The following is a 12,539-nucleotide window of genomic DNA, read 5'->3' as shown; positions in this document are numbered from 1 at the left end:
AAAAAAAATTAAATGAAATGAAATGAAAGTCGGTTGGTGTGGGCACTTCACCTTCTCATATTCACGTGCCCGTATTTAACTGTTGCCGCATCCATCCTTGTGTGTGTCTCTTCCCCATTTTTTATATAAATATATACATGTCTGTGATTTTTTTTTTTACACCCCTCTCCATTTATATAATGTTTGCGGCACAACCGTTTGTTTCCTTTTTTTTTTCTCTCTCTCTCTCTCTCTTTATCTCACTCTCTCTTATTTTTGCTTTTCTCTAATTTCGACGATGCTTTGAGAACGACTGGTTTGCTATCGATCTTCTTGTAGTCACGTATTATCATTGTTATTATTACAACGGTTCCCACTGTTGGCACTGTCGTTATTGTTCTGTTTTGTCGTTTTGTTTTTCACTTTTTACAAACTCACACAAATATTTTCTGTCGTAGGCCACGTGTCGTTGTTGTTGTTGTTGTTTATTCGCCTCACACCAATCCATTCGTCACTTTGCTTCTTTATTTATTTATTTAATCATCCTTCATGTGTTTACATGACGACTTCTCCTGTGCGTGAAAAAAAATAAATAAATGAACAAGCGCAAGATACGAACAAAAGAAAAAAATTTTTGGCTTCGTTGAGGAGCGATGCTTCGCGAATTACAAAATGAAAATATTATGAATTAACACATCAGAGTTGGTAATAAGTGAAAGACAACGTGTTCAGATATTATATTGCACATGTCTCACTGTCTGTGACTCTTGTTAAGTTTAATGAATAAATCAATGGAAAGGGGGGAAAAGTAAAAGAACGATAAAGTTTGAAAGCTAGATAATAAGCGAGGTAAAGGGGATCCAAAACAAACAAGCAGAAAGAGAGAGAGAGAGATGTGAGAGAGAGAGGAGATGGGTTACGATAAGAAGCGGTATGAAAACGAAAAAGGAAAAAAATAGAAAAATCAATGTGAGGTGGGCAAATACGATGAAGGAACAGAAATAGGAAGAAGAGATTTATAATAATAATAATTATTATTATTATAACAACAAAAGGATATTAGGGATGAGGGAATAAAATAAAGTAGTGGCGAGCAGGGGCGGGTGCCGATGCGGTTGCCACTCACATGAAGAAAAGGAGGAAGATAAGTGCGTCTATATAAATTCATGATAAGTGTGAGCACCAAAGTTTAATACCCACACGTGTGAGGACCGTTCCCTCTCCCTCTCCCCTCCTTCCTTTCTTCTTTCTACATTTCTACCTTTCTTTTTTTTTATTATTTTTCCTCTTTTTGTTCGGCAGTCACCGCCTGTAAGTATGAATGCCGCGAGCTCCTTCCATTTATAGCAACCTTGTGCTTGCGTCGCCTTATATTTTGAGGATGTTTCCCACTTGCCGAATTACATTTTTTCCGCGATATGGAAGTTCATCGTGTCTTTTATTGTTTCATTACTCCCAACTGTTTTCACTCTTTCTGCGTTTTCTCTAGCGCCTGCGTGTGTACGTTTATAATTCGTAATGATTTCAGCATCTCCTCAACATATGCACACGAACAGGTTTACGCGATTTCTACACTTTGTGTAATGTGAAGCACGTATATTTTTGAAAGTGAAGATGTTCAAGCCCTACACGTGCCAATTTATATAAATACGCCTCGTGTCATATCCCACCTTGCATTTCATGACAGGTTTTTCTACCGGTAGCAGTGTTGCAGTTTCGTATGTTGTTACACTTCTTTTTTAAAAAAAAAAGTAGTTATTATTATTATTATTATTACCTCCATCATTATTGTTCATGGTTTTTGATTCTTTTTTTTTTTCTGTTTATCTCCCGTCGGTGTTGTTGTTGTTTTGTTTTGTTTTGTTTTTCCTTCTCTTTTCTACCAGCGAGGGGGGAAAGTTTCGGTGCTCGACGCAGTTTCGCCGTTAACAAATTTTTTTTCCGTTGCTGACTAACTCCTCCGCCCGTTTCCACCTTTACAACATACACATAAATATACATGTCGTGTTTCCACGCATGCACACTCATCATGTAGATATGACCATACAGTAATTCTGCGTTTGCATTCCCATAGCTTTACACGTGTGTGTCTGGCAGTTTGTTTGAATGTTCGTCACCAGCGCTAATCGTCGGAGCATGTTGCTTTCCCAACACTATAAAGTTTCCGATTCATTTGCACTCATTTTGTGCCCCCTTATTTTCTTCTTTTTTCTTTTTGCAAATACCAACAACTTTATGTATTTTAGGTGAAAGACACGGGCAGAGTTTTATCACGCCCACCTCGCCCAAGTCAGAGGAGGATATATATTTTTATACTTCCGGTGGCAATGGAATTGTTGGGGAACGCAAGTTTGGAACCGCAGGACCTCCAGTCACAACAACTGCAGTGGGAAGAAGAAGCTAGCGGTAAAGAAACAAAGGTGTTACAGAAACCCCTGCCATCCAGCGCCCAAAGGGAGTTGGAAGCGAAACTAACGGAGGCACTCGCCATCGTTGCGGCGGACGCGGCCACACGCTTTTGTGAAGACATGCGGCGGCTCTGGGTGATGTATTTTGCTCATCTGCAGGGTAAAGTGCGGGAGATATTCCAAAAGCTCCACAAGGCTTTCGATAGGTTTGAGTCGAGCCCAGATGAAGAAACGCTGGCAGATTTTCTTTTTCTCCATCGCACAATGCAGCCACTGCTCTCTGAATTGCTCGGCATCCACGACGCGGTAGTGGAGAATGGGGAGGAGGGCAAGGAGAAAGTGGAATGCGAGGAACATGTCCACAACATTGGCAGCAATGATGGCAGTGCTTGTTGTAGTAATAACCGCGATGTCGCACTTCCCCCAGGGACACCACTCGAAAAGGAACATGTGTTGGTTCAACACTTGTCGCTGTGCATCGCGGAGGCCACAACGCCCGTGCTTGCATTTACTCTTTGCGAAATGAACAAATTCGTGGGCGTCAAAATGAATGGTGACACGGATAGAAATGAGAAAGAGTTAACGAGAGAGAAAGGAATCAGTGCATGCGGTCGCACGGAGCAGTGTGCAGGCTTGAGCAATGAGGAGAAGGAGGGTATATTAGGTGATTTCTCTGCTGAAAGGGATCTACAGCCGTCACGGCAACAAAGCGAAAGCAGGGACGTCATGTCAGAACACTCTCACGTGTGTGCGGACACCGCCAGGCCTTCTGTTGATAACTCGATTACGCCAAATATTATTCATGACTTGCCCATTGAAGACACCATAGACGTGGAAATCGTTGATGATGGCACTAGCGACTGCGGTGGTGATGTTTCTTCAGAGAATGGGGGCCAAAGCGACTACTACTACCACCACTACAATCCTCTCATGGAAGCGATGAGTATTGAAGGTGATTGGGGAAGTAGCGCCCGACCCACATCATCCCCACATGCCGACGAAGCCACCATAAGAAAAAAAATGTCATCTGTCCGCACCAGCAGGTCAGCGCCTACTTTCGTAGGCACACCATGTGAGGCGCAAATAGGCCATCATTATGTAGATCATACTGAAACTTACAATGGTGATGGAACTCACTGCGGACCGTGGGATGGTGGCAGCAGCGACTATAAGAAAGGAAATGCGGTCAGATATTCCCGCAGCAACAGCGGTGTCCACCTCAAACCACCCGCGTGGAGGGACGACCGCACTGATTCGGCGGGTTTAATGGACGAATGGGAGGAGCGCGATATTTTAACAAACCGGACATTAGACCCAGAGCGACGCCTACAACTGCTGAAAGGGCAGGAGCAATTGCTTTTGCAGAGCTACCCCGTAAACGACGAGCGGTTGTGGCGGCGCGAGGACGGTGGCGAGGCACGTTGTTATGCACTGAAAAAGCGGTTAGCGCGGCTGCGAAGCGCGATACTTCGAGGTGAGCGGGAAATGGAGCAGCTGCAGCGGATCAAAGTGGAAAGGGAGTTGATTCGGCAAATGCGGGCAGAAAAAGAACGGAGGCTGTTGGAGGGTCGTCCATCAAGAGGGAGGATTGTGCACAGCATATGATAAAGCGCGAGAAGGCAACAGCCACGGCTGCTGAGCGACACAAATAGATATTTACAGGTGTAGATTGAGGCCTGAAAAGGAGTAGAATAGACGCAACAGGGGTGGGAGCGTGGAAACGCACATTTCTGGGGTATATGCACTAATGTTCATGTGCATGCCCTGTTTTACTTGTGCCTTCCAACAACCACCCCACCATAGAATCTTTTATCCCCTTGTTGAAACGGAGCGTATTTTATTGCTTTGCCTAGGTACTTCACTACTAAGCTCAAAGGAGCAGCGGCCACGCGGTGTTGTTTCATCATGAGCATGTCCCCATCTCACCCCTGTGCGCTGCGATGAGTCTCCATCCTTTATTATTATTGTTATTATTTTCATTATCATTTTTTTTTTTAAAGTCCTCTTAGCCTCTTTAGTGAATGTCTTTAGCAGATGAAGTCCCCCGCGAGTGGGCCTCTTCCATTCGCCCTTTCCTGCAGCGAGCTGATGAATTCCAAGAGCGGGTCCCCGTCGTCGCGTATTTCCTCAGGACACATGCTGTGTACCTCGCCATGAAGATGTGGCGCAAAGAAGACGGCCCCGGCAAAGCGTTTATCGTGAAGCTTCTTGACACACTTGAGTCTGAGAAAAAGAGGCTGGAGCAGGAACTCGCTGATGTGGACGGGCGGGTGTTGCTCACACAGTACGCACTAAGAATCTTTTCGAGAGCGGACGATGAGGAGCGAAGTGATGGAGTCGTGGCAAATATGAACCTTGTGCGGCTCTTCTTCACTGCTTCGCTCCTCTTCGAGGCAACGGCGCAATTCACAGACGACGGTACTTTAGACCCTATTGCAACGGAGAAGCGGGACTATGCACGCTACATAGCTGTTGAGATGAAGAAGGCGATGGACAAAGGTGTGCCGTATGTGAGTCCCAACAGAACAGGGGGAATGGTAGAAAGCAATAAAGAACATGAAGGAGAGAGTACTGGTGGTGGTGGCTTCAGCACAAATTTCGTGCAGTCGCAGCAGCCGGGCTACGGACAATGGTCAGCGCAATATGTGACACCTCAACCACCTCCTCCATCGCATGAACCTCCAGAGACACCCATGTGGAGTGGTCCCGAATCAACTAACACCTCAAGCACGCAGCAGCAACAACAATCCACTCCATTGTTTCAAACAACTGCTCAGCCTAACAACAGTAATGACAATAGCAACATTGCAGCCGCTGTGTCGGGCGTCGCAGCCCCAAAAGGACCAACTATGGACGCCATTATTGAGGCGCAAAACTACGCGAAGCAAGCGGTTAGTGCACTGCAGTTTTACGATCACGAGGTGGCATGTAAAATGCTACGATCTGCTCTGGACCTGCTCGCTCAACGTTAACACCTACGCCACCACCGTCGCCCACGGTAACACCAGTGGTCTCTTTGCTTTGATTGTAAGTGTACGGCAGAAAATCTTTCTGCAGTTGTTTGTGTTTCATCGGTGCTCTGTTTGTTTGATTTCTCCATGTTATTATCGGTGGTGGCAGGGGTGAATTAACCCCCAGCACGCCTCGTAATGTTTGATTCAAACGGGGGTGATCTTCAAGAAGAAGCACAAGAGGGAAAAACGCGAATATGGAAAGGAAGGAGGAGTCAGGTGGAACGAATTTCGTAAGAACGCGGCGAAAAACTGCGCAGCACATACCCGTACGAATGAGCTGCTGGTGCCGTGTTGCGGAGCTCCAGTCTCTTTCTCTCTCTCTCTCTTTCTCTCTTCAACGATCTCCCTTTCTTTTTCTTAAAAAAAAAACTTAACAAAGCCAAGGAAGGAAACTGCTCTCGGAAGGTCAAGGGCGGGACAAGGTAATCAGGGTGAGAGAAAGCTTGTGTGTGTGCTTGTGGGTGTATTCCGGTCAAGGGTACCTGAAGTAAGAGAGGGTGAAGGAAGCAGATTTAAAGTGGAAAGACGAAGTGTGTGGTAATAATAAAGCACGCAACATTTCTTTTTTGCTTTAAGTACGACTAATAAAGGTTGACAAACTGTAGCGCACTATCTTCTCTCGATCCTCACAGTAACTGTCTTGTTTTTCCCCCTGCGTGTACGCCCGAACGCTCATCACAATGGAGCTGCTATCCGTTACGCCGGGGGATCTTCTCGTTGGCTGTTGGGTGTTAACGTTTGTCGGCATTATTTTTTTTCGGTGGTTTATGCATCGGAGGCGGTCAGTTGAGGATCAACCACCAGAGGCGGCGCAAACAACTGCGGGCGCACAAATTCATAATGGGAAAAGCATCATACCGAATCGCCGTGATGCTGGTGAGGGCAGCAGTTGTCGTTGCTGCTCCTCTAATGATGATGTCATCACCAGCGAAAATGTAGAAACCTGTGGCAAGCAACAGAAAAGGAAGAAAATTCTTGTTGCATACGCGACGCAATCCAATACCTCGTACAAGTTATCTAACAAACTCATCTCTATGCTAAATTTAGCTTTGCATGAGAACAGCTCGGCCTACGGGACCTGCGGCGGTAGTTTGGTGCTGGACGCCGCTTCAGGGGTGTCTTGTTGTTGTAGCCGTGATCCCAAGGCCGGCGTAGCACCTGAAATAAAACTACTTCAACTTAAGGAAGAAGCAACAGAGTGCAGCACTGAGCACCTGCTGGAAAGCGGGGCTTATGGGCTTGTTGTCTTCTTTGTTAGTACATACACTGGTGGCACCGCACCTGAGCCATCGCACAGCTTCGCCTCCATGCTGAAGGATGCCTACTTGGACTTCCGCGTCCCGCGTGACGTCTTTGCAGGAGTAAATTTCGCTATATTCGGATTGGGTGACATTGCATACGGACCTGAGAAATTCAATCGTTTCGCTAAGGACTTGTATACATGGTGTAAAGGCCTCGGCGGAAAGTTCGTAATCCCACCCGTCTATGCGAGTGAGTCAAATACCACAACACTCTTTCATGTCTTCTCCACTGCTTTAGTGAAGTGGATTGGACGGGCCGCTTTCACTGCGGATGGAGTAACGGTTATGAAGAAGAAATCAATGAACGGGGCGCAGAGTTTGAACCGCCGTTTAAATAACAAAAACAATGAGGAGGAGGAACAAAGCGTCGGTGGCGAATGTGTGAAGGACGACGAAGCAGTGACCTCGGGCAGTGGTAATCACAACAGTCAAAATGGAGACCCATCGGAGGGATGCGGGAGTGACGATGGTGACAGTGATAGTGAAAACAGTGATAACAATGATGATAAAAATGATAATAATAATAATAGCGATGACGGTGATGCAGAAGATGTGGAAGATATCGTGGGTGAGGGTGATGATTATTTTTCATCCACAACCAACGGAGAGCCCCCGGAGCTTTTGTACCCCCGCCTTCGGGAGAATTTACAGCGGCAAGGCTACCACCTTGTGGGCTCCCACAGCGGAGTGAAACTGTGCCGTTGGACCAAAGCCATGCTGCGTGGCCGTGGTGGATGTTACAAACATACCTTCTACAATATTGCATCCTACCAGTGTATGGAAATGACACCAAGTTTAGCCTGTGCGAACAAATGCGTGTTTTGCTGGCGTCATCACACCAATCCGGTTGGGCGTTCATTTCGCTGGAAGGTCGATCCTCCACAGGAGTTAATTGAAGGGGGCCTCGCCGGACATAGGCGGATGGTTAAGCTAATGCGCGGTGTCCCGGGCGTAACACCGCAGCGGCTCGAGGAAGCACTTAACGTTCGGCACTGCGCCCTCTCACTCGTTGGAGAACCCATCATGTACCCGGAGATTAACACCTTCGTTGACCTACTCCACGAGCAGAACATTTCTTCCTTCATGGTTACAAACGCGCAATTCCCCGAGCAATTGCGGGATTTGAAGCCAGTCACGCAACTCTATCTGTCGATTGATGCACCAACGCCAGAGGAACTTCAGCGCGTTGACCGCCCGCTGTTCGAAGACTATTGGGAGCGGTGCCTCGCCTGTGTGCGAGAACTGCGCCGGAAACCTCAACGTACGGTGTTTCGGCTGACTCTCGTGAATAAATACAATACGGAGAATGTGTCAGCTTATGCCGATCTCGTGCGACTCGGTTGGCCTGACTTCATTGAAGTGAAAGGAGTCACGTACTGCGGAACGAGTAGCACATCAACACTCACCATGAAGGATAATGTACCGCGTCACACGGAGGTGGTAGAGTTCTGTGAGGCGCTGTGCCAGCAGTTGGCGACATCAAATGAGCCAAAGGAGAAACGCATGTGGTTAGGAAGAGACATTGTTGAGGAGCAGCAAAACGCCGTAGCCGCTGCTGAAAGCGGTGCGGAGACGCATGTGGAAGGGGGCATGACAACGAGTTCGTTATGTGGACCATATCGGATTGCGTGCGAGCACGAGCATAGTTGTTGCGTTCTCATATCTCTACGGCGTTTCTTTATCGATGGCGTATGGCACACATGGATCGACTACGACAAGTTTTCCGAGTTGGCACGTAGCGGCAGGCGGGACTTCACTGCAGCGGAATATGCTGCGCCCACCCCTCCGTGGGCCGTGTTTCAGTCGAAGGAAAGGGGGTTTGATCCAACACAAGTGCGTGTGATGCGGAAGTCGGGTAAGTCAGAGGTGATTACTTCCGGCTGCTGATGCATTATGATCCGTACTCATCATCACGTTAAAGCGCTTGTGTGCATTTTTTTTTTTTAACAGTATGGGGATCATGGATAGGCTTATGATTGCACGGTGAGCAGACGCAACCCTGTCATATACGCACAAGTATGAAATGGAGTTGGGACATTCATGGTTGCCGCTAGTGTGTATATCAGCGGCAGAAGCAAAGAGAAGAAAAGGAAAGGGAGGAAGAGAAGAGAAGAGGGAATACTTAAAGAAAAGAGTAGTAACTACCAATAACGTTGTAATATATACATCCAATCCTTACCTTATTCGCGCGTTAACGACGTAGGAGTCAGTAATTTTTCCCCAGCCCATATACGTGTATGTGTGAACTTGTGTCCGTGTATATGCATGTGCTTCTTTGGTTGCTTCTTCTCTCACTTCCATCTCCTCTTTTTTTGTTTGTATGTTTGTTCCCACTGCTTTTTCTCTTTGTTGACATCTCCACCACCACTGATGCATCGTGAGGGTTTGGCCGTTTCGGTGATACCCATTCGGATACTTGACGGTAAACGTGTTTATTTTTGTTTTAACAGGAAAGGAGACGCACATAGGCATTTTATTAGGCCCTTGACTGTTTGGGGATTCGTTGAGGGAAAATATAGGGAAGTAGTTCTTAAAGCGTAGAGTTTCGTATAAATTTTTTTTTTAATACACCTCGAGTGGTAGAGTAAAGGGGAGGGTGAGCACCGCTGAACCCGGTGTTTCCTCACTTGATCATTGTTTCATTTGCTCAAGTAGGAGAAGTAGAAGAAAAAAAAAAGGACAACAATAATAGGGAGGTGGCAAACTCACGTATTTATATATTTTTGTTTATATTTGTCTATCTTTTTGTATATCTATAGATATAGATATATAGATCGATAACTTTCATTGGCCGGCTGGTCTTAAGACATAGGTAACTATAGTTTCAATATTAGTAGTTGTGAAGTGCGGTAGTGGTAGTGGTAGTCCTTGTCATCCGCTAGAACGGGAAGTACAAATAAACATATTTCACTTATATACGTTCAAACATTACATTGGTTCGTCACGCGGCGTTAGAATATGAATGGGATTCATTTAAATTCGACTATTTCCATGCCAGAACCCTCCCTTGGGACAATAGAGCGTTGCCCCTCCGTTGGTGCAGATCTTCTAGAGAAAAGCCACTTTCTTCACCGGCCTCACAGTGTCCCTGGAAGCTCCTCATTCCTTGAAGAGACACCAGCACCTGATAACTACACGCCGCGCCTCAGCAAACCGGCTTTTTGCTCCCTGCCGTCGAATTTGAGTTCTCTTGGGGGACGCTTGAGTTTACACGTTGCACCTGAGGTAGAGCAGCTCCCAGATAAAACAGGAGTAACAGACTTCATGAAAAGTGACCAAACAATGTACGGGGGTGCCGCTGTTAACGGCCTAAATACGCAGGTAACACCAAAGACAGAGGCGGCGTCTCTTTTAGTTGGCGCGAAAAACACCCCAGCGGTGTTCACTATGAAGCGCGGAACTATCAACGTCTCGGTTCGTGTACGACCAGCACTCCGTGGCTCTGTAAAACCAACCTGTTGCCGGCTGCACAAGGAAGACGGTTTAATTGAATACGTGCCCCCTCCGAAAGAGTTTAGTGTGCAGCCGAAGGCTCAGGGTTTCGCCTCTGGGAGTCCCTTCGACAGCAATTCGCAGCAGCGGGAAATAGAGGAGCGCGGCAGCTTCTTCGCCTTCGATGCCGTACTCGGAGGTGACACCACGCAGAACGAAATAATGGACCGCGTCGGTCGCCCTATTCTGCAGAATGTGCTGGAAGGATTCAATGGAACTATCCTCTGCTATGGACAGAGCGGAAGCGGTAAAACTCATACAATGCTTGGACCTGCGGGTGGCTTGCCTGAGCGCTTGGCTGACCCGGATGAGGCGGGGATATTACCGCGAATGCTGCAGGAGTTGTTTGCTCGGTTGGAAAACAAGGGTTTACATCAAACGTCCTCGGCAACCACGGCCACAGAGCAGGAGCGAAGTCAGATGAGAAAAACGGAAGCAATGTCTGGGGGCGAGGCCTCACAACCTGCACGCGAGTGGGGTTATGCAGTGGAAGTGAGTGCAATGGAAATCTACAAGGAAGACATGTACGATTTATTGCAGTTTATTTTGAAACCCAAAACTTCCAAGAAGGGCTGCGACACAACCAATGAAACGGGGGCTGGGGGCCAATCAATCGATGCAAAAGGGGTAGTGTGTCAGAATCGGGTCGCAGTTGGTACGGCCTCCCGTCGCGCCAAATCCACCGCGTCCAGCGCCACACTGAAAATACGGGACGTTGCAAATGTGGGAGTTGTTGTGGAAGGCCTTTCATGGCATCCGGTGCGTGATGCCGAGGAAGCGCTACATGTTCTCAAATGGGCAGCAGTGCAGCGTCATGTCGGTTCGACAGCAGTGAACCAGCGGAGTGGGCGCTCTCATCTATTCTTTTACATTGCATTACGGCAACGGGAGGCACCTGTGGTGAATAAGGGTCAGGGCGCGTTGGGTTTAGCACCGCAGCCGCCATTAGTAATAACAGAAATTCGATCATTAGCGACTCTGGTGGACTTGGCCGGTTCCGAGAGGGTAGCCGATACGAAGGCTAACGGAAAGCGACTAGAAGAGGCACGACACATTAATCTTTCCTTAACTCTGCTGGGGAATGTTATTAGGAAACTCACCACGAACCCTAAGGGAGGGGATGCCGTGCACATACCGTATCGTGACTCTAAACTCACACGGTTGTTGCAGGAAAGTATCGGCGGGAATGCCGTGACAGCGCTCCTCTGCACCATATCCCCGGATCTAAAGGACGCAACCGAAACCCTTTCAACACTACAGTTTGCTAAATGCGCCAAGAGGGTGCAGAACCGACCTGTCGTGGGTCGTACGGAGACGAAGGCCGAACTACTGGCAAAAGTAAGGAGGCTAACTGTACGTAACAAGTGGCTAGAAAAGCAGCTTTCAACAATGAGTAGTCGGTTAGGAAGTTTTGGCGCCACTTCATACAGCCCCGAGCTATCAGATACGCCAGCCAGAGATCCACGGATTGTTGGATTGTGCTCTTCCCGTTTGAGTACGCTGCACCACGAAAGGGAATCGGATGATACGTTCCTGGGAGGTTTTCAGGATTCACTGTGCTCTTCACCACCTGTTTCCCTGAGTCGAATAGTGCCGCACCTCTGTCTGCGGCGTAAAGACGGTGTCAATGAAGGACAGGTGGGACGTACACCTGCAAGCGAGCCACGAATGCGTGCTCGTGCCAGGCGTATCTATAGAGTTACGGTATTTACTTCACTGAGCTTCGCTTTCTGGGCATTTGCTGCGCGGCTTCTATGCATGTTTGTCCTATCAGTAAGATGCTTGCCAGCACCCGTAGAGGAGGTATTCATTCCCGTAGCTGATTGTCCTGCATGCATGACTGTTCCTCTACGCCGCAGCCGCGCCACACAGTCCGAGAGTTGCGAGACATCCTTATGAAAAATATTATTTACCAACCCCTGAAGCGGGGCCTCTTGATTTTTCCTTCTGAATATCTGATTGACACCAGTTGTTCATGTGCACACGATTGCACTGGGTCATGTGTGAGACGCCATTTGAGCAGTGGAGACACATTACAGGACCGGCGCGAATACCTTGTTGTCTTCTTGTTCCGTGGGAGCTAACACCGTTCGCATGTGCATTAATGTGTTATGGAGACGGCAGCCGCACACCACCGTTGGTTTCTTGGATTTTTCATTTCCTTTCATCACCAGCCTTTTGTCTTCTTTTCCACTCTGCGCATCGTTTCATACTGACCTAGGCTTCGCGCATTGGGTAGGTGGCGTTGCTGTTGTTGTTGTTTTCCTTCTTCATTCTTGGATGTTGATTATTTTCCTTTCCGCGCACCTTAATCACTTTCCGCTTTACGCTGAGTTTCTTACTAA

General features: G+C 47.6%; 3 protein-coding genes and 1 pseudogene across 4 annotated transcripts; all 4 read left to right on the top strand.

The window, feature by feature from the left end:
- Positions 1-2,306: 2,306 nt before the first annotated feature.
- Positions 2,307-3,992, top strand: TEOVI_000530200 (uncharacterized protein; the record flags this gene model as incomplete). Its single annotated transcript, XM_067220184.1, has 1 exon — positions 2,307-3,992. One exon carries the CDS (start codon positions 2,307-2,309, stop codon positions 3,990-3,992), a length of 1,686 nt encoding a protein of 561 aa, XP_067076285.1.
- Positions 3,993-4,408: 416 nt separating this feature from the next.
- TEOVI_000530100 (Vta1 like, putative) lies at positions 4,409-5,359 on the top strand (the record flags this gene model as incomplete). Its single annotated transcript, XM_067220183.1, has 1 exon — positions 4,409-5,359. The coding sequence occupies one exon, from the start codon at positions 4,409-4,411 to the stop codon at positions 5,357-5,359; it is 951 nt and encodes a 316-aa protein (XP_067076284.1).
- Positions 5,360-6,081: 722 nt separating this feature from the next.
- Positions 6,082-8,589, top strand: TEOVI_000530000:pseudogene (annotated as a pseudogene). Its single transcript has one exon. A coding segment is annotated over exon 1 (2,508 nt).
- Positions 8,590-9,660: 1,071 nt separating this feature from the next.
- TEOVI_000529900 (kinesin, putative) lies at positions 9,661-12,093 on the top strand (the record flags this gene model as incomplete). Its single annotated transcript, XM_067220182.1, has 1 exon — positions 9,661-12,093. One exon carries the CDS (start codon positions 9,661-9,663, stop codon positions 12,091-12,093), a length of 2,433 nt encoding a protein of 810 aa, XP_067076283.1.
- Positions 12,094-12,539: the final 446 nt, after the last annotated feature.

This window comes from Trypanosoma equiperdum, assembly GCF_001457755.1.
Source record: "Trypanosoma equiperdum strain OVI genome assembly, contig: ctg_1073, whole genome shotgun sequence".
In the NCBI taxonomy this organism is placed as follows: Eukaryota; Euglenozoa; class Kinetoplastea; order Trypanosomatida; family Trypanosomatidae; genus Trypanosoma; species Trypanosoma equiperdum.
The sequence above is the reverse complement of the archived record's forward strand: the minus strand, read 5'-3'. Positions and strand labels throughout refer to the sequence as shown.